Here is a 27,547-nt window from a genome sequence, read left to right on the forward strand (position 1 = left end):
AACAAACGTCACGCGTGTCTTTGACAACCGCATATACAAACTTTTTTTATAATTTGTATTTCAAAATTTAACTAACAACAATTACGTAAATTAATATAATAATCAAATTAATATACTAACAATAAAAAAATACTCCATTTCATTTCTTTAATTTTTGTGAACACTTTTTAAAATATTTAAAAACAAAAGACGCCATTTTTATTGAATAATATTTAAAATTACTGTTGGCGCGCAACGAAACGTTACGTGGGCTGCGATTGGTCCACGTATCCTCTTCGAAGAAAACGTCACAATCAATTTATAAAACTGTCAAACTTTTAATTGTCATTATAATTCTATACTGCAACACGCAATAAAGTAACGCATCAATTTTGAATCACGAAAGGATTTTTATTTGTCTCCAAAAAAAGCGCAAAGTCTTGGAACGAATTAATCTACCAAACATAATTTGGTCCTTCGAGCCGGATTAAATTCGAAGTACGAAAAAATATATCACGCAACAATCTATACTTCAACTATTAAAGAGGTTCAGGAGAACAAGGAGAACAAAGGAACGATCTGCTGGCGCGTGTATAACGGTACGGTCAACCCATCCTTTCTTCTACCATCCAACCTCCACTTCATTTGACTAATATCGTGCTTTTTAGTGTTTATAGTGATTCATCCACCGCTTCGAACCCGACACGTACGCGGCGCTGACGTGTACGAGTTTCTGCTACCGTAAGTACTCCTCTTTTCACAATCCACCATGAGCACCCGCGATAAATCGCCAACGCAATTAGTTTTACCCGACGATAAATTAGAACAACATATAAAAGAATACATAAAGAAACGTGGCATCCTAAAAGGCAGATTAACCAAATTTAGTAATCATATCAGTAATTTTGATATTAAAGTCGCATCACCACAAATTTTAATAGATTTGAAATTAAGAATAGAAGGGGCCACAAACTTATTTAAAGAATTTAATAATATTCAGACCAAAATAGAAGAAAGTGTTCATGAACGCGATTTTGAGGAACAATTATCGCAGAGAGAACAGTTTGAGGACTGCTATTATAGCACAGTATCCCAAGCTGAGCTCTTGTTAAATAGTGGTAGCAGTAGGAATAGCAGTGAGGTCACTAAATGTTCTAATTCATGCGCTAGTTTAAAATCAGTAAAACTACCTACCATTACGTTGCCTTCGTTTGACGGGGCATATGAAAATTGGTTGGAATTTAGGGATACGTTTATTTCTTTAGTACACAATTCCAAGGAAATAAACAATATCCAAAAGTTTCACTACCTAAAATCCTCTCTGAAAGGCAGCGCAGAGCTAGTAATAGACGCATTAGAATTTACTTCTGACAATTATATAATCGCGTGGGAACTATTAGTTAATCGTTTCAATAATAATAGATTATTGGTTCAAAATCACGTTAAACGCATATTTAATGTTCAATCACTAAGCAAAGAATCTCCCGTTTCTATTCGCGGTCTTATTGACACAATTACGAAAAATATTCGATCCCTAAAGATTTTAGATGAGCCTGTCGATACCTGGGACACTTTAATTATTTTTATAATCGTGTCAAAACTAGATAAAATCACTGAGCGCGAGTGGGAGCAGTTCAAAAGCACATCGTTGAACAATGATTATAAAATAAAAATGAACGATTTAATTAACTTCCTAGAACGCCGAGCGGACATGCTGGAAACATTGCAAGGTTCACACAATTCGCAAAATAACATCAAGTATACAAAGGATACACAAAATAACGTGAAGTTATCCACCAATTCACACAAATGCAATGTTTCCACCACTAAATCGCACGAACGTCACTCCGCGGCTACAAAATGTATTATATGCAATCTCGATCACCGATTATACGCTTGCACTAAGTTTATTAATTCGAATTTAGAAAAGAAACTAAAAATTATTCGCGATAATAATTTATGTGAGAATTGCTTGCGTTTTGCTAATCACACCATTGAGTTTTGTAGGTTTGGCGGATGCAGATTTTGCAATAATAAACACAATTCGATGATATGCCCGCGAGCCTCTCAAAACGAAGGTAAAAACATAACTAGTAGTTCTCATAGCATCACTCTTCACTCGTCTAGCAGCCGGGAACTAACAGCGAATTCAGGCGCGGGCGCATCTGTGCCCTCCGCACACCTTTCCCCTGCGAATCCCAGTAGCGATACAATTAATACACACTTGCAAATTAGACGCACACATCGCTCCCTAAAACAGGTTTTGTTATCTACTGCATTGATCGAGGTACGAAATTGTCACGATGTTTATGAGCGCGCAATCGCTCTGTTAGATAATGGTAGTGAACGAAGTTTTATAAGCGAACCTTTTTGTAAATTATTAGGGGTTAAAATATTACAGTCCACTCACGAGATTAGAGGTGTAGGTAACTCCGTGACGCAGTGTAATCAAACATGCGACATTGAGATTAAATCGCGCGTCAAACCTTACACCACTAAACTTCAATGTTTTGTATTAAAACAAATTTCTTCGATGTTGCCCGCTGTACATTACGAACGCGCTAAGTTCCGTATACCGCATAGTTTACAGCTGGCTGACCCGCATTTTCTTAATTCTCGAAAAATAGATATTTTAATAGGCGCAGATATATTTTGGGAATTATTAAACGAAGGTAATATAAGGTTACCTAATGGACCTTATTTACAGAATACGCATTTAGGCTGGATAATATCGGGATCTATCATATTTCAATCGCGCAATGATAGCACTATCCAGTGTAATTTATCGCAATCCATAGATACGCAACTACGTCAGTTCTGGGAAGTCGAAGAACTACCTAGGGATCGGGATACGCGCACAGATGCCGAACGGGCTTGCGAGGAGTTGTTCTCTCAGACTACGAAGCGCAATGATGAGGGACGGTTCATCGTCAAGATACCTTTAAAAGCATCGCCCGAACTGTTAGGTGAGTCTTACTTTCACGCAGAACGACGGTTTTTATCATTAGAAAAGCGGCTTCAACGCGAGCCCGCTTTAAAACAATTATACGCAGACTTTTTACATGAATATGAAAGCCTAGGTCATATGACGCGCATTTCATCCTACGGCTCATCGCATTATTTTTTACCGCATAGTGGAGTACTTCGCGACTCCAGCACAACACGGCTCCGCGTAGTCTTCGACGCAAGCGCTGCGACCAGCACGGGGCTTAGTTTTAACGCAATACAGCTGGTAGGTCCACCTATCCAAGGTGACTTAATTTCAATCCTTCTCCGTTTTAGGCAGCATAAGTACGTCGCATGCGCGGACATCGAAAAGATGTATCGACAATGCTTAGTGGACGAAGCGCAACGCGATCTCCAGCTGATTCTTTGGCGAGACGACCCTACGCAAGCGCTCGGTGTATATCGTTTAAATACCGTTACGTATGGTACCGCGTCCGCGCCTTTTTTAAGTGTTCGTTGCTTAAAACAATTAGCCATCGAGTCTACAAACGACGAAGTTCGTAGAATTATAAACGAAGATTTTTACGTGGACGACTTAATTACGGGTTCGGATGAAAAACAAAAATTAATTAAATTATGTATAGAAACGTCAGCGACGTTGCAGTCGGGATGTTTCCCACTTCGTAAGTGGATATTAAATTTTTCGCGCGATGAGTCATCCGAGCATCTCACAAGTGTGTCGGCGCACACTTCTAAGCAACTAGATTTCAGTGACAATAGTAGTCACAAAACTTTAGGTGTAGGTTGGCTCAATGACACCGATGAATTTTATTTTAATACGCAATTCGAATTTCATATTGATCAACCTATAACTAAACGCAGTATATTGTCATACGCTTCTCAAATCTTTGATCCTTTGGGTATGTTAAGTCCATTCATTGTAACAGCAAAAATGTTATTACAACAGCTGTGGTTATTAAAATTAGGATGGGACGACGTTGTGCCTAGCGATGTCGCACGTCAGTGGAACCGATTTATTGCATCTTTATCTATCTTGCAAACGATTCGCATACCTCGTTATGTTATGGATAGTAACGCTATACATACGGAGCTGCATATTTTTACCGATGCCTCGCAGACCGCTTACGGCGCGTGTGCCTACATTCGTACATTAAATTTTAATAACCATACCGCCAATGTTCGTTTATTATGTTCCAAAGGAAAAGTCGCACCGTTAAAAACAATAAGTATTCCGCGTTTAGAGCTGCTAGGTGCCCTTATAGGAGCTAGATTATATGACAAAATTAAAAAATCGATTCAATTTCAATTTGATAATATAATGTTTTGGACTGACTCAACTATAGTCTTAGGCTGGCTACGCATGCAACCTAGATTATTAAAAACGTTTGTTCACAATAGAACTACAGAAATTCACGAGTTAACGAAAGAACTCCCGTGGCGTCACGTAAGCGGAAAAGATAACCCAGCCGATTTGGTTTCACGCGGGGTCTTAAATTTAAGCGATTTGTCTTCTTCACACTTATGGTGGGAAGGGCCCGCATTTCTTCACGACGTTGATTTCAATTGTATCAACGTACCTCCCTTTTATACGCAGTATGATACTGGCGATTTGCCTGATTTAAAAAATTCAGACGTAACCGCGCTAACCAGTCATATGTCGGAATTTGAAGATGGTTTTATCAACTTTGAACGATTCTCACAGTTCAGCAGGTTGAGACACGCGACTGCATATGTTTTACGATTTATACATAATACACGTAACAAATTTAGCAAGCGGTCGGGTGTGCTTAGCGTCGATGAGCTGAGGGAGTCCGACAAATTGTTGACTAGGCTGTCTCAATTAGAATCTTTTCCAGTTGAGTACAAGTCAATAGTCAACAAAAACGCATTAAAGAATAAACACAACTTGAGTAAATTAAGTTTGTTTATTGACAACGATAGAATTCTGCGAGTTGGTGGCAGGTTAGACTATTCTTCAGAGTTCGACTATGATAAAAAACATCCCGTGTTACTCTCAGGCAAACATCGTTTTACTCTTCTTCTTTTTCGACACGCGCATAAAATATTATTACACGCTGCACCACAAGCGCTTCTTTGCCACATTCGCGAATCGTGGTGGCCACTTGCAGGTAGAAATCTCGCTAGAAAAGTTTTTCATGATTGCGTCGTATGCAAGCGTATCAAAGGTCGTACGCTTACTCCTCTTATGGGAAATTTACCCTCTGAGAGAATCACACCCACCTTTCCGTTCTATCGCTGTGGCGTGGACTACGGGGGGCCAATTTCCATTTTAAATCGTAAGGGTAAGGGCGCTAAAACAACTAAGGCATACATATGCATTTTTATCTGTTTTGCTACACGTGCAGTACATTTAGAACTAGTTAGTGATCTCACTGCTAAGGCTTACTTGCTTGCACTTAGCCGTTTAATATCCCGTCGGTCTAAGCCCGACGAAATTTGGTCGGACAACGCCCGCACATTTTTAGGTCTTAAAAACGAATTCGCAGACTTTCTAGAACGTTGTGGTGATGAAATTATTGAACACGCTAGTCAACAAAATATTAAATTTAAATTCATTGTCCCATACGCGCCTCATTTTGGTGGATTGTGGGAGGCAGGAGTGCGCTCGTGTAAATACCACCTTCGTCGCGTGGTGGGTAACGCGAATCTCACCTACGAAGAGTATAGCACTGTATTAGCACAAATTGAAGCTGTCCTCAACTCCCGTCCGCTATCTCCAATATCATCGCACCCTAACGACCTTCTTCCCCTCACTCCTGCTCATTTTCTAGTTGGCCGGCCGCTTACAGCGCCTGCCTGCGACAGCCTCGTGGATGCACCAGTTCATCGCCTTGACCGGTACCAGCGAGTGGAACAGATTCGTCAACACTTCTGGACCCGCTGGTCCAAAGAATACGTATCCGAACTGCAAACTCGAGTTAAATGGAGGGAAACTATTCAAGATCTCAAGCCCGATACAATGGTGATAATAAAAGAGGATAACTTTCCCCCATTGAAGTGGCATCTGGGGCGAGTAGTGAGGAGCATTCCTGGGAAGGACGGCGTTGCACGAGTGGCCGAAATCCGCACATCATCAGGACTCGTGCGACGTGCTTATACCAAAATCTGTCCCTTGGTCGATCCTGATGAAGCACTTTGAAATCCAGGATTCCAAGGCCGGGGGCATGTTGGCGCGCAACGAAACGTTACGTGGGCTGCGATTGGTCCACGTATCCTCTTCGAAGAAAACGTCACAATCAATTTATAAAACTGTCAAATTTTTAATTGTCATTATCATTCTATACTGTAACACGCAAAAAAGTAACGCATCAATTTTGAATCACGAAAGGATTTTTATTTGTCTCCAAAAAAAGCGCAAAGTCTTGGAACGAATTAATCTACCAAACAATTACTAATGCGACGCTTCGTGTCGTACTGACTCGGGAATGTATTTGTTTTTTAATTTTCCGTTCCGCTCCATCTGCCTATTATTCTTAATCTGTGCTCGCGTCGCATTAAAGTGGCCGGATAATTGTGCCTCTGGGTATATTGTAAAGAGGAAAGATTTGCTTGTTTATTTGTTTGCATGCATGTAATAGGCTCTGAAACTATTAAATCGCTTTGAAAAATTATTTCACTGTTGGAAAGCTACATTATCACCGAGTAATTTAAGTTACATTTTATCCCCGTATACCCACAGAAACGGGAAACAAGCGCCTGAAACGGCGGAGCTTCCTCGAGTATTGTATAAATATTTTTTTCAGGATGGTGCAGTTAAAGAGATGGAGAACCCATTACTGAAGAGTGGAGAAACGTTTACTTTCGACCCGGAGAGGTACAAGGAAGCAGTGGTCACGCCGTGGTACAGGAACCAGGACCAGCCGCAGGTAAGTTTGTGGGATGGTGTTAATAAAAATACTTTCAGCATGGCACAGTGTTACACATGAGAACGCACTAATGAAGAGTGGGTTCTCCTTCGACCCGGAGAGGTACAAGGAAGCGGTTCTCACGCCGTGGTACAGGAACCAGGACCAGCCGCAGGTAAGGTTGTGGGATGGTGATAACAAAAATACTTTCAGCATAGCACAGTCTTACACATGAGAACCCACTACTGTAGAGTGGGTTTTCCTTCGACCCGGAGAAGTACAAGGAAGCGTTGGTCACGCGGTGGTACAGAAACCAGGACCAGCTGCAGGTAAAAATTGTGGGATGGTGATAACAAAAATACTTTCAGCATGGCATAGTGTTACACATGAGAACTCACTACTGAAGAGTGGGTTCTCCTTCGACCCAGAGAGGTACAAGGAAGCGGTGGTCACGCCGTGGTACAGGAACCAGGACCAGCCGCAGGTAAAGTTTGTGGGATGGTGATAACAAAAATACTTTCAGCATAGCACATTGTTACACATGAGAACCCGTTACTGTAGAGTGGGTTCTCCTTCGACCCGGAGAGGTATAAGGAAGCGGTGGTCACGCCGTGGTATAGGAACCAGGACCAGCCGCAGGTAAGTTTGTGGGATGGTAATAACAAAAATAATTTCAGCATAGCACAGTTACACATGAGAACCCGTTACTGAAGAGTGGGTTCAATCAGTTATTAATATATTCTGTAATGGCCGCTCTCGTTTTGATGAGTGTCTGAGAAGACTGTATACTTCCATTGTGTTTGAAAATTGAAAAATTTTCGATTTCAGTTTTTCCTGGTGGCGGAAATCTGCTGGAAGCTGTCCCCGGACTCCGCTTTTCCTTCCACTCAACACGACAGCTTCCGGTCATACTATCGGGCCAAGGTCAGTTATAATAATGTTACTCATATCAAATTTAATAATATAAAAAGTTTATGAGGGTGGAGGAGGATTTTGTAACTAAATAACAACTGTAACACTTTTTTTGTCCAATTTATAATAAAATTCTTAGAATAAAATATTTAATTTTATTCTAAGAATTTTATTATAAATTTCATTAGGTACTCTAAATTTTCAAATCGGAAGTAGTGGTACTCTCAGAGACTAGGACAAATAGGTAAAAAATTGGTTAATTACATAATTTACACAACTTTTCTTTCAACCGTCTGTCACGAAGCGTTATGATAGAAATTTCTGTTCAAAATTCCTCTTTGAGAGTGAATGTTCTGAGGCACTATTTTTTACCTATTCAGAACAGGACATCACTATGACAATAAATATGGTATCATTATTTTACAAAGTGACATTAGCATCTGTCAGAAAATTCGCACGATTAATGATTATACTATAGTAGAACGCTAATGAACAATTTAAGACCCTTTTTAAAAAAACGTCAACTAACCTATTGTGTACTCGCAGGCACACTTCGGTTTCACCCGCGTATTTCCCATTCCTGTGGGAATCATCATTCATCATCATTAATAACCTATATTCGGCTCACTGTTGAGCACGAGTCTCTTCTTAAAGAATTAGAGGGTTTAGGCCAATAGTCCACCACGCTGGCCCAATACAGATTGGCAGACTTCACACACGCAGAGAATTAAGAAAATTCTCTGGTATGCAGGTTTCCTCACGATGATTTTCCTTTACCGTTTGAGACGATTTTCCTTCACGTGATAGTTAATTTCTTTTTTTCTGTGGTAATACAGAGATGAAATGATTATAAGGAGATGAGCTCATGTTATTCGCTGTTAATGAAGACTGCTGTAGATGAAAAAAATTAAATATGGTCATTACATTGATGAATCGGCCCAATAGTTTCAGAACCTATTCGCTATAAAAAAAAAACAAAAATCTATTATCTCTTCAATCCTATTTAAAAATTTTATGAGGATTACCAGCATAATCTCTCAATAACTTGCTTAAAGACCTTGGCCTCTCTGGAAGTGCAGCTAGTTCTATATTAGAACGAGTATCCAAAGCTGCTCTAATAGGATCTTACCAAATTTGGCGACAGGGAGAACAACACGAGCAGAGAACGGGGAGTGTTGATCGATCGTCAAGGAATTCCTTACCCTACATACAGTAGTCATAAGTCCGGGACTCTGCTCGGAGTTTTTCTCTCTACCACGCGATGGACCCGGCACCCGCACGGTGAATCCATGGAATGCATGAATCCATGGAAGATAGTCGTCTCATATTGATGATGTTCACAGTACGGTGCAGAATTGACTCAGAGCTGCCAACCGTTGCTGGATGTCGACCACACCAGTGCTCGGCTCAATCTGCTCACTCCCAGGTATACTTCAAGGGCATCTTTGCTCTTTGTATTTTTAAAAAGAAAGAAAATTAATCTATTGAAATTTGGCATTTGAATATATTGATTTTTATTAAACATTTGTATTATTTGTAAAAATAATTTCAATAGTGACTAATTGATAAAAAAAATATTGTCAGGATGTTTTTAAAATAAAAAAATAAAATAGATAACTGTAACTATGTATTTAAGTAAAAGCAAACAAGACTAACTCTAAAACTATATATTATATTCCTCCATGTGACGATGATGATAATGGTGATGGTGATGATGATGACGATGATGACGATGATGTTTGTCACAGATACGTCAACCGCAAAGGTGTAGCACTACCCGTGTCATCGGAGCGAACGCGTCGCGCCAAACGAGATAGACTTGATCAGAAGCAGATCTTAGTGCCAGAACTATGCAGGGTGCATCCATTCGCAGCACCGCTGTGGTTTGCTACAGTTGCTTTACCCTGTGTGCTGTACAGGTGAGGTTTATTATAATGAAACCGTCTTTGAATCCCTTGCTACGCACTGAAATCTACAAAGTATGTGAGAAGAAAAGTATACCACAACATTAGTGTCTTTGAATCCCTTGCTACCAGACAATATTGTACTTGAATTCGTTGCTACTCTCAGAATCTGATAACTATGCAAGGCGCATCTATTCGCAGCACCGCTGTGGTTTGCTACAGTTGGTTTGCCCTGTCTGCTGTACAGGTGAGGTTTATTATGATAAACTTGTCTTTGATTCCTTTTGATTTTAAAATCCCTAGTTTTACAATTTTTTCATAAATCATAAATCATAAATCATAAATCATTTATTGCCAGAATGTGGTCATATACAGATATTGTTACATTTTAATTGTTACATTTTACATTGTATAGGCATGGTGTGATATGACTAAAATAGCTTTAAATCCTTTGCTACGTTTAGATTTATAATATTCCTAGTTAAAGAATTCTCGTAATATGACCGTCGAATGCCTTGTAGCAAGGGATTCTAAGATTCATAGTTTTAGAATTCCACATTCTGTACAAGCATAGGTAGCTTTGAATCCCTTGTTACATTCAGGATTCTAACATAGTTAACAAGTCGGTAACGAAGCCGTGATAGCCCACTGGATATGAACTCTGCCTCCGATTCCGGAGGGTGTGGGATCGAATCCAGTCTTGGTATACACCTCCAAGTTGTGTGTATCTCTCAGTTGTGTGCATTTTAAGAAATTAAATATCACGTGTCTCAAACGGTGAAGAAAAACATCGTGATGGAAACCTGCATACCAGAGAATGTTCTTAATTCTCTGCGTGTGTGATATCGCAGAACTAGGACTATTGGCCTAACCCCTCTCATTCTGAGAGGAGACTCGAGCTCAGCAGTGAGCCGAATATGGGTTGATAATGAATAACAGGTAGTCATTTAATTTTACAGTTTATTTTTTTCTATTATAATGAATTATTAAAGGAAAAACTAGACTTGCGCGATGATACAAAAAATTTAATACGGGATAAAAAAAATATTGTCTAAACCGTGCGGTCCCGGTGTAAGAATAGGACCGCTCCATATCCTCCCGTGGATGTCGTAAAAGGCGACTAAGGGAAAATGTCGCTAGTGGGTGGCGGTTCGAAAAAATCCACAACTCTAAGGATTCCCAAGGAGGGTTGACGTCAGGCAGGCGGCCGGTCACAAAAATTACTAGCCAAAACATTTAAAAAAATATGTCAATACAAGGAAACGGATTTTGTGAGAAGGTTAGGGCGTACCCCCTAGGCGACGCGCAGGTGCAGCACCCGGCGCCTGTGGGAAATGGACAAGGGTTGTTGCATCATGGACGGGTGCGACGTAAGAAGCAAGTCCGGGAAGTAAGAATGAGGATGGTAAGCTGGAATGTAGGAACTATGACTGGGAAAGGAAGAGAGCTAGCGGATGTTTTAGAAAGGAGACGTGTGAACATTGCTTGTTTGCAAGAAACGAGATGGAAGGGTTCAAAAGCTAGATAAATCGGGATGGGTTTTAAATTTTTTTACTGCGGGAGTGATGGCAAAAGGAATGGGGTTGGTGTAGTGTTAGATAATGAGTTGAAAAAATGTGTGACAGATGTAAATAGAGTTAATGATCGAATTATAGTAGTCAAACTAATTATAGAAAATGCAATGTCCAATATAGTAAGTGTATATGCGCCTCAAACAGGTTGTGATGATGCGACGAAAGAGAAGTTTTGGAATGATTTTGACGGAGTTATGATAGCTATCCCCAATAATGAAAAGGTCTATATAGGGGGAGATTTTAATGGTCATGTAGGAAGACTCAATGAAAGTTATGAGAGAGTACATGGAGGTCGGGGCTTTGGAAACCGTAATCGGGAGGGAGAAAACCTGCTGCAGGGAGCCACGGCTTTTGATCTGGCAGTAGTTAATACATTCTTTGAAAAACAGGATCAACATTTGATAACATATAAAAGTGGGAATCATAATACACAAATTGACTATTTTCTTATAAGAAGAGACCATATTAAAGAAATTAAAAACTGTAAAGTCATACCGGGGGAACCTTTAGTATCACAACACCGACTTTTACTAATGGAAATAAAAATTAAAATCCAAAAGTCTATGCCTAAGCCTAAGACCCTGCCCAAAATAAAATGGTACCTGTTAGAGAAAGAGGAGTGTGTGAAAGAGTTTCGAACAAGAGTGGTAGACAAAATGATTGACATGGATGACCTTAACAATAAATCGGGGAATGAATGCTGGAATGAAATAGCTTTGTGCATGAGGAGTGAGGCAAAGAATGTTTTTGGAGAGACTAAAGGTAAAAGTATGATAGCTAAAGACACATGGTGGTGGAGTAAGGATATACAAAATATACTGAAAGAAAAGAAGGATGCATTTAAGGATTGGAAAAATGTGAGTGATTATGACGGCAATTCGAAAGAGATTAAAAAGAATGTTTACGTGGAGAAGAAAATGAAAGCGAAAAAAGCGGTTGCTATTGCAAGGGGAAAAGTAAACAGTAAATTGTATGAGTCCCTAGATTATCCCCAAGGGCAAAAAGACTTATTTCGCCTAGCAAAAGCGAGAGAAAAGAATGCAAGGGATATAGTACATGTGAAATGCATAAAAGATGATGCCGGAAAGGTTTTGACAAACGACGAAGAAATAAAAGGTCGGTGGAAGGAATACTTTAAAAAGTTGATGAACGAAGAGAATGACTGGAATCGCGAATTAGAGAATGTATCAATGAATGTGGCAGTGGTAAAAGAGGTGAGTATAGATGAAGTAAAAATGGCAGTGCAAAGTATGAAAAGTGGTAAAGCGGTAGGGCCTGACAGTATACCAGTCGAAGCTTGGAAGTGCCTGAAAGTGGATGGATGGAAATGGCTGACTTTATTTTTCAATAAGTTGTTGCACGAAGAGTCAATCCCGGAAGAGTGGTCCAGCAGTTCGTTGGTGCCCATATTTAAAAATAAGGGTGATGTCCAGAATTGCAACAACTATCGAGGAATAAAGCTCATGTCACATACTATGAAGATTTGGGAGAAAGTGATAGATAAGAGAATAAGAGAGGAGAGTGAGGTTACTCTAAATCAGTTTGGGTTTATGCCAGGACGGGGTACAACTGATGCCATTTTCGCTTTGCGTCAACTGTGTGAGAAATACAGGAATGCACAAAAGAATCTCCACATGGTGTTTGTTGACTTAGAGAAAGCGTATGACAGAGTGCCCCGTGAGGTTGTATGGTGGGCTATGAACGTGAAGAAAATACCTGGGAAGTATGTTAGAATAGTGAAAGAAATGTATAGAGATGCATGCACGAGCATACGGTCAGAAGCTGGTGTTACTGACAAGTTTCAAGTGGAGGTGGGCTTACACCAAGGATCGGCTTTAAGCCCCTATTTGTTTCTCCTAGTAATGGATGCTCTGACATCAGACATACAGGAAGAAGCACCTTGGTGTATGCTGTTCGCCGATGATATTGTACTTGTCGGAGAAAACGCATCTGAGGTACAGAGCAGACTGGGAAAATGGCAGGAGAAATTGGAAAGTGTTGGTCTACGAATCAGTCAAACGAAAACTGAATATTTATTCTTGGACTTTGGCGGTACATCTTAATCTTCTAAAATTGCATTAAATGGTGTAACCCTACCAGCTTGCTCCGATTTTCGGTACCTCGGATCGCTTTTTCAAAACGATGGCAATGTGGACCGAGACGTGAAAAGTAGAATGAATGCGGGATGGATGAAATGGCGACAGGTCTCAGGTGTACTATGTGACCCGCGAATGCCTCTTAGACTTAAGGGTAAAATATACAAAACGGTTGTAAGACCTGTCGTGCTGTATGGATCAGAATGTTGGGCGGTGAAAGGGATGGATAGTAAACGAATGCATGTGAACGAAATGCGTATGTTGAGATGGATGTGTGGTGTGACAAGAATAGATAAAATAAGGAATGAGTATATAAGAGGAAGTCTGAAGGTGGCGCCAGTGACAGAAAAATTGAGGAGTAGAAGGTTAGCTTGGTATGGACATGTAATGCGTAGAGAGGAAAGTCATACTACTAGAAAAATGTTGAATGTGCAAGTGGAAGGTCATAAGAGGAGAGGAAGGCCTAAGAAGAGATGGTTGGATTGTGTGAAAGAGGACATGTGTGTAAAAGGAGTGGATGATGAGTTGACGAGTAATAGAAACGAATGGAAAAGATTGACATATTTTTCCGACCCCACTTAAGTGGGATAAGGGTAAGGAGATGATGATGATGATGAAAAAAAATATTGTCTCTGGTTTCAGGATCAACGCCCTACTGATAGCGGACGAGATCCGGCGCGCGGTGGCCATCGACGTGGGGCTCGGCATACCGCGGATAGACGACCACACCTGCCCCGGCTTCCAGTGGCCGCCGCTGGACTTTGGCTGGAGTCTGGCCGAGGTTGGTTTTACAGAAAAAAAAAAAGAAAAAACATTTCTTTCAATTTTTTTTTTATTCTTTACAAGTTAACCCTTTACTACAATCTCACGTGATGGTAAGCGATGATGCAATCTAAGATGGAAGCGAGTTAAATTGTTAGGAGAGTAGGATGAAAATGCGGCCTCTGTGGCGCAGTGGTATGTGCGGTGGATTTACAAGACGGAGGTCCTGGGTTCGATCCCCATCTCGGCAGACTTAGATTTTCTTAATTTGTCCAGCTCTGGCTGGTGGGAGGCTTCGGCCGTGGCTAGTTACCACCCTACCGACAAAGACGTACCGCCAAGCGATTTAGCGTTCCGGTACGATGCCGTGTAGAAATCGAAAGGGGTGTGGATTTTCATCCTCCTCCTAACAAATTAGCCCGCTTCCATCTTAGATTGCATCATCACTTACCATCAGGTGAGATTGTAGTCAAGGGCTAACTTGTAAAAATAAAAAAAAAAAACTTTAACTCCACTATGTCATATTTGGCACAACCTTGAAAAAGGATCCGGAACCCACGCGACAAGGTCACCCAGGTCCGACAATATACTCTCTACGTACGTTTCACCCTGAAACCGGTAGCAAAATAAATAAATCATTATATAATCATCATGAACTTCCGCAAAGTAACGCCTGCTTCTATCCAAAATTATTTTAAAACTCACGTTCCTTGAAAATTTTTATTAACCCCAGAGTTATGGGAAATGCTTCACAGCACCCTGTATAATCATTAACATAGCAGTAATAAGATTTTTATATAAGCTTGTGTTTTGTATAAACTTTGAAATTGAGATACATCCCCATGCTCATATTTGTAATGATGTCAAGAGAGTTTAAAATTTTCATTCATTCATTAAAAATATTTTCAGGTCCTCAGTGCTGATTCAGAGAAAATCGAGAAGAAGAAAGACGAAGAAGAATCGAAACAGGATGAAAAGGATGAAGAACGTATCGAACCACCGGAGGAAGTCGAAGTAGAGAAAGAGGAAGCAAAGGAGAAAACGATCAACGACATCCTGCAAGAGAAGTTGGATGCAGAGAACGTAAGTTTTGTTTATTTAAAAAAAAAGATTTATCCTCTTTAACAATGATTTCACAGCGTTCTAAAATAGCGTTTTTTTTAAATATGTCACTTATTTAAGAGTTTATTTAGCAGAAAGTAATAACGTCTCGTTAATCTCGGGATTTAATCAAAGGTTTAGAAATTCATTAAAAGTATCACACCACAACTCTGGCGTGTGTAATTCTCTTTTTTTTTCGAATCCCTCGGGGACAAAAAGTTTGCATATATTCTACTCTCTCTGCTCTTTATACTAAATTTTATCCAATCCATTTTTCAGTAGATAAGCTGTGAAAAGTTAACAGACAGACTTACATTCGTAATTATTTTAGTATGGATTACATGCATTTATATACTATCTTTTTACAGGGCTTCGAAATCGGCACTTGGAGTAACGATATGGCGTCGGCCATTCCTCAGACTGAATATGACGAGTATCTCGAGCCGTTGCCTTCTAACCTCACCTTCTGCACCTCTTCATCAGGTGAATGTAATGACAACTATCATCACGGTTCATTTAACATACTTTAAGTGAAATGAAGTGTCTCCCAGGGAGGTCAATTGTGTCCTAAATTATACTTTATCGATGTAAGTGATTTGCTTGACATAAACGAAGTTAAAATCCTGCGAAGACGGGTGTACTACTCGTCGGGACGTTCAGTAAACGCTTTTGATGATAAACACGACTTGGGAAATGTTAAATGTGTGTTACGGTCTGGAGTGTCTGCCAGGGAGGTTATTTGTGTCCAAAAATGTATAGCAGATATGAATAAACAAAGCAAAAAAATAAATACAAGCCGTGACTCTTCCAATTGCATGATAATCTGTCATCACAAAAAATTGGTAAATGTAAAATATTTATTCAATTCAATATTTTTTTTAAATTTCCAAATTGTATAGTTACATTAGCTGGTAGTGGCAATAAATGTTGAAGTTCCAATTTCACTTATTCCATTTTGGTTCCCAGGTGGTGCAAATTGGTCGGAGCCCATAGAGAAGCCGAAGGGGCAGTTCAACCCAAGCAGGGCGTATTCCATGGCTGACAGCGATTGCTCCTATGAGTCCAGGTAATAATGTAATTTGGCGATACTCAAGCATTTGATACACTTTATATATTATTAAGCAGATTCATTCAGTCATTGTAACAGATCATGAATAGTATTGAAAAATTGGTCAAGTGCGATTCGGATTGGCCCAACGAGGTTTTCGTACAAACATTTTATGATTTTTTCTTTTTTATGATTTCATTACAAATATTTGGTATTTAGATATTTACTTACATCAGTTTAGTAATAGACGAATTTTACAGTTCAAGGTCAGCGGAAATTACGTTAGGTTTTTTAATCAGAGTGTCGAAATATACGTTTTTGTGACAAAAACGGCCATATCTGCTTTCGCGTTAACTTGGAAATTTGATTTTTTTCACAGCTTCAAGGAACTGTGAATTGAATTGTGTGAATGAATTTGTATAAGAATTAAATTTTAACTCGATACCTCCACGCGTTTCTAAGATAAACAGTCTTAACAGACAACAAAGTGAATCCTATAATGGTTCTGTTTTTAAGGTGTAAGGAACCCTAAAATAACACAGATTTTTGTTGCAGTGACTTCGACACGGACGACTCAGATCTGACGGACTGCAGTGACGATGATGCCGACAACACCCTGTTCTGTAGCAACAGAAACTCTAACGGTACGTTTGATTTATAAAATAAAACACTGATATACACTTTTTTTATATTCTTAACTTGATATTTCTACATACTCTATTTTTTTTTTTTTTTGTAATTGCGATGAGGAACAAATAAATTGTGATTTTGATCAAAAATTTGTTATTATGTTAAAGGAGATGGTCCAAAATTGTATGGAGCCCAGGACCAGTCATTGTACCCTAGCGGAAATAAAAGAAGATATTTTTTTAAACTATTTTTGATTATACAAATCTACGAATTTACTTTAAATCTTTCGAAATAATAATCATTATCTCCCAATAAATGCAACATTATTAGTGGTAATAATGGCGGATAGATGACGTTTTCAATGCAGTAATCGATTTGACGTTTGCTGTCAATTGTCATGTCGTAGTTGCTCTATGGGCGCCATCTTGATATAAATGAAAAACTTGAGTTTTTATTATATTTATTTACTTTTATTTAGTTACATTTATTCACTTTAATAAAATCCTTGTATTTTTTCATTAATTTTTTTTTTTAATATTATTTAATTTATTATTTGCTGTCATTTCCAGCGGCAATGGGAGTACGGATAGAGTACAAGACAACACACGAAGCCGAAGCAGTAGACATAGAGAGACGGAAGCCCATCGCACCAGCGCCTCAACCCGACAAGAGTGACGATGAGCGTGATTTGGCGGAGTTCAAGCGTATACTGCGGACTGGGGTGCCTCCCAGGGAGGTTAGTTGTGTCCGAAACTATACATTATGTATATAAGTGACTTGTTGAACGTAAACGATGTTATGGGCCTATAACGTGGAATACCCATCGTGATGGGACTTTTAATGGTCAACTTTGATGATAAATAAGACATAGGGATATTAACACGAACGTTACTGACTATACCATGTCCAGATTGAATTGCGCTATTTGGTAAATAAACAAACCCTTTTGTCGATGCCAAACTTTCATAACAGTTTTCAAAACCATCAAACTGTTAAAACACGCACAAACACTTTGTTCTTTACAATCCACCTATGGAGAATCATACAAATGTAACATTTTTTTAATTTACACAGGGTTTAATCAAAAATTTTAGAAATAAACGAAATTAAACACGAAATTATGCACACAGATTACATTTAAATGTTAATTTGACGTTTCGTCTCTCTAAGGTTATACCGAGTAAAATTGTCACCACAGATTAAAAATGAACGATTTACCGATTGTAAACATCGAATGTATTCCGTTCAGTATCGATATCGTAATTGAGTAATTTGAATAAAGTAATTTTTTCATAGCGCTGTTTAGTTACGTACTTATATGTTAAAAAAAATATAATGCGTTAACAAATACTGCCTAAATTTTTTAGTACTCTTTTAATTTATAACAGACCGATACAAATGAAAAAAATGTTATTTGATAGGTATTAATTAATATGCAACAGAAAGAGGTAGATAGTTAATATAGCGCGTATTTTGACTGTGTGATTAGTGTTGCCAACTTAGAAGTGAGTTTTTAAGTAAAGTGATTTTTTTACAATTGATATAAAATGTAAACAAACAAAACAAACAAAGCAAAAAAAATTACACTGCCGTATCATGCATCACTGTCGTTATTATTTTAAACAAAAAACCCTTCACTTTCAGTCCAAACATCATAGGAGATAGTACATCGAACATGTTTATGTACTCGAACATAAACGCAGTTTGGTCTACCAGATACCATACATTTAACATGATGAAATAATAATATAATGATATTATGCTCGATGGTTAATAATGGATATGCCAATAAATATACTCCAGAATTTATAAAATTAATGTGGTGTAACATACGCGTTTTACTTCATAAGTTGACCTTTATGAAATTTAATTCGATTAGTAGTAGTTAATTCTCGATATAGTTCATCAACGGCCCATCCCTAGGATGACGTCACAACTAATGTCAGTGATGAATACGGCCATGTTTGTTTACAAAATTTTGCAATTCTAAAAAAACGAAGTTTAGAGTGTCTGTCTGCCTAGCGTTAGAGATATACCGCTAAGCGATATAGTGTTCCGGTACTATGTTCTACACATCAACCAGTCGGGGTGTACTTAATAGAGTTAGCTAAGGAGGTTCTAATACATAACTACAATATCGATGCATGTGTCTCTGAATGTGAAGTCGTCTCAAAACGAATGTCACGTTTATTTATTGAGACTGTTTCATTGTTCGTTTGTGAGAGATCTGTTCCGATTCGATTACTTGGACTGTTTTACTTTTCGTTAAAATAGTATTACACATAATAATTGGTTTTATGTTTCAGTATGTAAATAATTTCCGAAAATCCGTCGCCAAGCATAAAGAAGAAATCATGAAAGACAATCTTGTAGAAAAAGACAAACCTATAGTGAATTTATTGCCGGAACCTTCCAGAGACGTAGACAGACAAGTATTTTTAATTACCAAAGACAAGTTAGCCAATCAAAACCATTCCAGTGACATACAAATAGAAAACGCTAAATATGATAAAGTAAACTTGACTGGTTGTACAGAAAATAATGTCAATGCTCATTCAAGAACTTTGGTTGAAAATAGTTTACATTGTGATTATAGAATAAAAAATACAAGTAAAGTAAACCTAAACGATGTGCAAAGCAGATTAAAAGATTGTAATAATAAAATAGCTATAGAAAATATTAACAATATAAATCAAGGTGCTTGTAAAGAAACAATAGATAATGATAGTTTAAAATGTAACAAAGTTTCAAACAGCGACACAACTACTAATAACATTCAAAAAATGTTTAACACAGACGTGGAAGAAAAAATTAAAATAGACACAATCATGAAAGAAAATATTGCTAAAATTGATGAATCACATGCTGACAACATACAAGTAGCCAATATAGAAAATAATGCAAAAACAAATATAGAAGAAATCTTTCCATACAAGAATGCAATAGAACTCGATAACGGCCAGGTGACATTAGAATCCATAGAGAAAAACAAAAGATACCTGCTGGCTGAATTAAAAAAAACATTGACAAATGAGGAAATAAAGAAATTGAACTGTTTCTCTATGAAAGACATAGACATCGACGCACCAGGTTATATAAATGAAAAAGTTGCTAATGTTGGTTTCGATTCAAGCGAAAAATATCATGAAAAGGTCAACTCTTGGAAGGATAAAAATGAATATAAACATTATTACATGGACAGTAAGGGCCAGAATGGGAAGGACTTTGATTTCGATTATCAACCTGACTTAGAAGGACATCCTGGACCGAGTCCCAGTGTAATTCTGCAGGTAACTTTAGTTTTATTGCTGCCTTTTTCAAAGCTAGTACCTTCATCAAAGTTGTGCTAAACATGACAATGATATTTGATGCTTTTCTACTACTTGAGGTTTTTGTTGTTGCCTTTCTTAGGTGGTTGTAGCAGCATACACTACAGTAGTGCTTAGGCTCAATTTGTTTATTTACCTATTTCTTCTCCTTGTTTTCTGAACTTATAATAAATCTGTAGAGAGGCCAATTCTGTACATGAAATATATTTCCAAAATAAGTATCAGGGGGCGATTAGTGATCGATACTGATGCCAAAAATGCAATCAGTAAAATTTTTGTCTTGTCTGCCTGTGTGTTCGATATAGAAATAAGATAATAATAAATAAGATATAGATATAGAGTAATTCAGGCATTTACCTGAATTACTCTTGGCATAATTGGTAATTCATCGTTACAGGCATTAACAATGTCGAACGCGAACGATGGCATAAATCTCGAGCGCTTGGAGACCATCGGTGACAGTTTCCTGAAGTTCGCCATCACTGCGTACCTGTACTGCGCGCACCCCGCCGTTCACGAGGGAAAGCTGTCGCACATGCGCAGCAAACAGGTGTGTGCATCATCGTCATTATCATCATCATCATTGTCACCATTAGCATCAAAAACATCATTGTCAACGTCGTCGTCGGCACCATCATCATCATCATCGTCACCATTAGCATCAAAATTATTATTGTCAACGTCGTCATCATCATCGTCGTTGGTATCATCATCATCATCACCACCATCATTATCATCATCATCGTCACCATTAGCATCAAAATCATCATTGTCAACGTCGCCGTCGTCGTCGTCGTCGGTATCAACATCATCATCGTCATCGTCATCGTCATCGTCATCGTCATCATCATTATCATCATCATCAATAACGTTATCATAATCATAAACCTCTAGAAAGTAGAGGCTTTCTAAGATATAGCAAACTATATTAATAGCATATGTCATAATCAAAACCATTCTAGTGACAAACAAATAGAAAATGTTAAATATGATCATCGTCGTTGGTATCATCATCATCATCACCACCACCATCATTATCATCATCATCGTCACCATTAGCATCAAAATCATCATTGTAAACGTCGCCGTCGTCGTCGTCGTCGTCGTCGTCGGTATCAACATCATCATCGTCATCATCATCATTATCATCATCATCGTCTTCGCCATCATCATTATCATCATCATCATCAATAACGTTATCATAATCATAAACTTCTAGAAAGTAGAGGCTTTCTAAGATATAGCAAAGTATATTAATAGCATATGATGTATTAGGATTACGTAGACTTGTATTCGGTCGTAGGTCATGAGCATGAGCATTTATTTCATCATAGACTTTCAAAGATTGGGAAGTTGGTGGTGTCATATACCCTGCCTTGGAGGGTGTCATTTAACCCTGTTATTTTTAAAAAGTAATTATTATCTATACACAAACATGATTTTGGTTGCAGGTTTCCAATCTGAACTTGTACCGGCTGGGTCGCAACAAACGTCTCGGCGCGCGCATGATCGCGTCCAAGTTCGAGCCGCACGACAACTGGTTGCCGCCGTGCCACAAGCCGCCGCCCACGCTGCAACCCAGCGCCGCTGTGAGTTGTACTGTACTGTAGGCAGCATTGCTGAGTGCTCGGCCGCGCATGATCGCGTCCAAGTTCGAGCCGCACGACAACTGGTTGCCGCCGTGCCACAAGCCGCCGCCCACGCTGCAACCCAGCGCCGCTGTGAGTTGTACTGTACTGTAGGCAGCATTGCTGAGTGCTCGGCCGCGCATGATCGCGTCCAAGTTCGAGCCGCACGACAACTGGTTGCCGCCGTGCCACAAGCCGCCGCCCACGCTGCAACCCAGCGCCGCTGTGAGTTGTACTGTACTGTAGGCAGCATTGCTGAGTGCTCGGCCGCGCATGATCGCGTCCAAGTTCGAGCCGCACGACAACTGGTTGCCGCCGTGCCACAAGCCGCCGCCCACGCTGCAACCCAGCGCCGCTGTGAGTTGTACTGCACTGTAGGCAGCATTGCTGAGTGCTCGGCCGCGCATGATCGCGTCCAAGTTCGAGCCGCACGACAACTGGTTGCCGCCGTGCCACAAGCCGCCGCCCACGCTGCAACCCAGCGCCGCTGTGAGTTGTACTGTACTGTAGGCAGCATTGCTGAGTGCTCGGCCGCGTGGTGTGACATGTCGTGAAGACAAATGACATAATTATCGACCACCAAAAGAAGCTATATTCTCGTTGCTATATTGGTTGACTTTTATCTTGAGGTCTACTGGAAAACTGGGGGATTTTGATTTGTTAAAGAGTCGATTAAAGTCTTAAAAGACATGTTCCTCCGCGGCTTCCAAAATTTTTTTTATTTTACCTTTTTAACCCTATATTTCATGTTCTTCCTACTTATATAATAAACGCGATAGTTAGTATGGATGTTTGGATGTTTGTTACTCTTTAACGCCGCTACTACTGAAGTGATTTAGCTAAAATTTGGAATGGAAATAGGTTTTACTCTGGATTGACACATAGGCTACTTTTTATCCCGAAAAAATCCATGGTTTCCTGAGATTTGGGAAAAGTGATGATTCTGATGATATGAATGTTTGTTACTCTTTCACGCCTCGACTACTGAACCGAATTAGCTGAAATTTGGTATTGAGATATATTATAGCATGGATTAACACATAAACTACTTTTTATCCCGGAAAAATCCATGGTTCCCGAGGGATTTGCGGGCGTCCAATGGTTTTGAAATAATAATAATAAAGTCCCAGCTATCTATCTCCATACCAAATTGGGACATTGTCTTCTATCTGTTACAGGGAGACACGAAAGAGCCATTGCAGAAGACGGAAGCGCCTGTGGACAGCGCGGGATGTTTCATCCCGTACAATCTGATCACACAGCACAGTATACCTGGTGAGTTATCTACTTCTTGTTTATTCCTGGACCATTATGCTGCATTATTCTCTAGCCCAGCGGCTCCCGAATTCTTTTTACTTCGGAACCCATTTTGTTTCACCATATTTCGGCGGAACCCTAGCTTAAGAAAGAAGTAAATTAAAGACAGGAATACACTCACGTCTGGTAGCGCGCTAAAAACATATCGGTTACTTGCATGGAGCCATGAAATTTTGGTATGCAATAGGTATATTAAAACAAGTTATATTATAGGACTCAAAAGTGATTGCAAATATAAGAAAACTAATGTCGAACAAAGGTTATGATTCACAACACTTGTCAGGACAACTTAATTAACAAATCAAACTGTAACCAAAATAAGACCCTAGAATGGCAGATAATGACCTTGAGTGAAGTCACGCACTTGTGAACGATGTGTGTAGGGTTAAAGGATCCTTTGACTGTTAACAAACACTCCGCCTATCTCAAGTAACCCATAAAGAATTACACAACAAGAGATGTGGACGGCTCGAACGCCACGAGCACACTGAAGCCAACACGAGATCGAGCGACGTCATATCCGTCACAGACTACTATTTCCTACAGCGGCCAACTCGGCGATAACAGTTAATTGAAAATGAATAATAAATTACGTCAATTAATATTATAACAAGTGAAAAGTTTTACAATATGGAACTCTTGATATTTCGCGGAACCCCTGAGGGCCTTTCACGAGATCTCAGGGTTCCGCTGAACGCCTTTTGGAAACCGCTGCTTTAGCCCTTGACTACAATCTCACGTTCATCATCATCATCATATCAGCCGATGGAGTCCACTGCAGGACATAGGCCTTTTGCAGGCACTTCCAAACATCACGATACTGAGCCGCCTGCAGCCAGCGAATGTCTGCGACTCGCTTGATGTCGTCAGTCCACCTGGTGGGGGGTCGACAAACACTGCGCTTTCTAGTGCGGGGTCGCCACCTTATGGTGCTTAAATGATGATGCAATCTAAGATGGAAGCGGGCTGACTTGTTAGGAGTAGGATGAAAATCCACACCCCTTTCGGTTTCTACATGACATCGTACTGGAACGCTAAATTGCTTGGCGGTACGTCTTTGTCGGTAGGGTGGTAACTAGCCACGGCCCAATCCTCCCTGCAGCCAGACCTGGACCAATTAAGAAAACCTCAACCGGCCCAGCTGGGGATCGAACCCAGGACCTCCGTTTTGTAAATCTACCGCGCATACCACTGCGCAACGGAAAGGCGTCAAAGAAAAGTCTTTTAAAAGTTGTTTAAAAATGACAGACAATTTTGTTCTTGAAGCTTTAAAGGGTCATATATATATATATATATATATATATATATATATATATATATATATATATATACTTAAACAATACACATCACTATCTAGCCCCAAAGTAAGCATACAGAGTAGCTTGTGTTATGGATCCTAAGTAATGTACACACAGACACTGAAAAACAACACCCATGTTCATCACACAAATATTTTCCGGTTGTGGGAATCGAACCCTGGTCTGAAGTTGTGGTGATTGAATCCAAAGATCCCCTTTTCAGCTCCTCATTATGCGTTTCTTTCACAGATAAATCAATAGCGGATTGCGTGGAGGCTCTCATAGGGGCCTACCTGCTGGAGTGTGGCCCCCGGGGGGCTTTGCTCTTCATGTCCTGGCTCGGCATCAGGGTGCTGCCGCAGCACCTCCTGCCGCTGCCTGAAGACCACCCCTACGTGCGGGAGGAAGCTGACAGACTGCACGAGAGCAGGACTGTCCAGGTGCTGACTTACTTAAGAGCGCGCAGCGCGTCGGTACGATATGGATAAAATTCGAAGCGCAAGCGAGACGCCGAATTATGATTTTCACGTGAGTGAAAAGCACGGAGCGATTGACGCGCGACGCAAATTTTATGACGTGAGCGCCAAAACCATTTTTACCTAATTGCAAGTAAATTAAACAACATAACGAAAAACAAAATGGCCATGTTCAAGATATATACCTAATTTTCTATACAAAACAAAAATTTATGAAAATAAGTTTGCTTTTCCTGAGATTGAAAGCAAAATGTGAGCAAAACATGTATTTTTCAAAAAAAAAAAAAACAATCGAAAAAAGTTTTACAAATTGTGTATTTTGTATAGTCATAACGAAGCTAACACTTTGACATATCATTTACCTAAATATCAGGCTCCTAACTTTTCCAGAATCTGAGATCCAGAACCATTTGTAACCACCAAATTACATATTGCACACTCTTAACAAATTTACTAAATAACTGACAATTGACTGATTTATTTACTGAATGACTGACTGATTGATTGACTAAGTAACCGTATCGACGGATTGAATGGTCAATAGGCTACTCGCCTGCTGTATAAAACTAAGATGATTTTTTGCATGTAGGCAGTTTAGATGCCTAGAAACTCTAATCACATTTTTATTTGTGAAAATAATCTCGTGATTGTAATATTTTTATAAACAAAAAAATTGTATTTTCTTTTAATCATAAACTAAAGTGAGATCTGTCAGGTCTACTTCATTAAATGTATCCTTACCTAGTAACTCCCATCTTACCAGCGCGTACATGGCACACTCAGCTATAAAGTGATAGCTGGTCTCCTCACCACAACCTGGACATGGTGGATCTTCTATGACTTTCATTATCTTCAAGTGTCCATTGAGCAGACAATGTCCTGTTGTCATGCCTGCTACGAGTGCTATGTCAGATCTGTAATGTAACAGTAGTTTTTTTTTTTCTTCTTGTCGAATGACTTCAGGAACATTTTCAACTGTCTGTAATTCGTCGAGCTGTTCTATCGTATGTGCGATAATGATCCTTTATGGGTTGTAATGGAATAAGCGGAGAGAGTGACTTCAGTAGAAAAGAGGAGTGTTGGTTAACTGTCAAGGACGTCCTTAACCCTACACACAACGGTCACAAGTCCGTAACTCCACTCAAGGTCATTCTCTGGCTCGAGGGTTTATTGGTAACATTCTTTGTGGGAATTGTTAGAACTGTTTATTCAATAATTGTGTTTTGCTCTATACATCCGCTTCTGATGTCTGAAGCTAAAGAGTTTGTTTGATTGATTGGACGCGTTAATCTCAGGAACTACTGGTGCGATTTGAAAAATTCTTTCAGTGTTAGATAGCCCATTTATCGAGGAACACTATAGGCTATATATTATCCCCATATTCCTACGGGAACGGGAACCACGCGGGTGCTAGTACTTACATAAATCGTATCGCAGAGGACGGCGGTGTCCAAGCCGCTGGAGCCGGTGTCGGACGAGTCGTGCTGTTCTGACGACGAGGACGCGGACCCCGAGCTGAGCGCGCCGGAGCCCGACTGGGGCTGGCCCGGCAGACCGCTCGGAGCGCTCAGACCGTACCGGGACAAGGACGGGAGGTGGATGCAGGTGTGTCATCTATACTAATATTATAAAGAGGTAAAGTTTGTAAGTTTGTAAGATTCTTTAGATGGCGTAATCTTCGGAACTACTGGTCCGATTTCAAAAATTCTTTCACCAGTAGAATGCCACATTATCGGGGAGTGCTATAGGCTATATTTTATATTGGTATCATATATATTAGCCGAGTTATCACAGTTTTTGTCATACAGGTCGGACCGAAAATACTCTTAAACAGATTTATTCGCATGCGCTGCCTTGACCATTGTGTAAAATTTAAATTAATGTATAGGGACTTTATGTATCTTTAAAAGGGTTTGGATGGGGTTAGGGTATAGGTAAATCAAATCAAATCAAATCAAAAATCATTTATTTCAAGTAGGCTCAGTTTACAAGCACTTTTGACACGTCAGTTGACTATTTGTGAAGATTCTACCACCGGTTCGGAAGGCAGGTTCTGCTGAGAAGATACCGGCAAGAAACTCAACAGTTGCTCTTTTGAAAAAGTCATACAGTATTATAATTTACAATTAATAACAATTACTGTTTACATTTTTTATAGTTTTAAAGACTAACAAGACTACAAAAGATTTTTTTACTCTTTGGAGACGATATGCAGAAATAACTAACTTATGCCCGTGTCTAGTAAGACGTGGGTTTAAATCTCCTTTTCGTTTGTACAAATTAATATTTTGTCTTACATATACTATACTGTTATATATATATTGACAGGCTACTGTTAGTATACCTATTTCTTTAAACTTTTGACGAAGGGACTCGCGTGATTTTAATTGATATATTGCTCGAATTGCTCTTTTTTGAAGAACAAATATAGATTGTATATCGGCAGCCTTGCCCCACAATAAAATACCGTAAGACATTACGCTGTGAAAGTACGCAAAATAAACAAGCCTAGCTGTATCAACATCAGTAAACTGTCTTATTTTTCTCACGGCAAATGCCGCTGAGCTAAGTTTACCAGACAGTTTTTCTATATGAGCACCTCACTGAAGTTTACAATCCAAGGTCACTCCCAGGAAAACTGTGGAACTCTCCATTTCCAG

The 27,547-nt window shown here is 39.4% G+C and overlaps 2 protein-coding genes across 2 annotated transcripts in view; both read left to right on the forward strand.

The window, feature by feature from the left end:
• LOC112046162 (endoribonuclease Dcr-1) overlaps nucleotides 1-27,547 on the forward strand; it is a 62,434-nt gene that overhangs the window by 23,865 nt on the left and 11,022 nt on the right. The window contains exons 21-36 of the mRNA XM_052890278.1: nucleotides 6,711-6,833; nucleotides 7,641-7,736; nucleotides 9,068-9,150; nucleotides 9,473-9,643; nucleotides 13,941-14,079; nucleotides 14,970-15,143; nucleotides 15,530-15,644; nucleotides 16,128-16,227; nucleotides 16,765-16,853; nucleotides 17,409-17,575; nucleotides 19,146-20,129; nucleotides 20,566-20,718; nucleotides 21,620-21,769; nucleotides 23,002-23,071; nucleotides 24,661-24,851; nucleotides 26,325-26,492. Of these exons, the coding sequence (XP_052746238.1) occupies nucleotides 6,711-6,833; nucleotides 7,641-7,736; nucleotides 9,068-9,150; nucleotides 9,473-9,643; nucleotides 13,941-14,079; nucleotides 14,970-15,143; nucleotides 15,530-15,644; nucleotides 16,128-16,227; nucleotides 16,765-16,853; nucleotides 17,409-17,575; nucleotides 19,146-20,129; nucleotides 20,566-20,718; nucleotides 21,620-21,769; nucleotides 23,002-23,071; nucleotides 24,661-24,851; nucleotides 26,325-26,492 (2,973 nt within the window). The remainder of the gene's footprint in view (nucleotides 1-6,710; nucleotides 6,834-7,640; nucleotides 7,737-9,067; nucleotides 9,151-9,472; nucleotides 9,644-13,940; nucleotides 14,080-14,969; nucleotides 15,144-15,529; nucleotides 15,645-16,127; nucleotides 16,228-16,764; nucleotides 16,854-17,408; nucleotides 17,576-19,145; nucleotides 20,130-20,565; nucleotides 20,719-21,619; nucleotides 21,770-23,001; nucleotides 23,072-24,660; nucleotides 24,852-26,324; nucleotides 26,493-27,547) is intronic.
• On the forward strand, nucleotides 1,921-6,287 carry LOC112051537 (uncharacterized). Its single transcript, XM_052890275.1, has one exon. It carries the CDS (start codon nucleotides 2,027-2,029, stop codon nucleotides 6,104-6,106), a length of 4,080 nt encoding a protein of 1,359 aa, XP_052746235.1. The 5' UTR covers nucleotides 1,921-2,026; the 3' UTR covers nucleotides 6,107-6,287.

This window comes from Bicyclus anynana, chromosome 27 (genome assembly GCF_947172395.1).
Source record: "Bicyclus anynana chromosome 27, ilBicAnyn1.1, whole genome shotgun sequence".
NCBI classification, from domain to species: domain Eukaryota; kingdom Metazoa; phylum Arthropoda; class Insecta; order Lepidoptera; family Nymphalidae; genus Bicyclus; species Bicyclus anynana.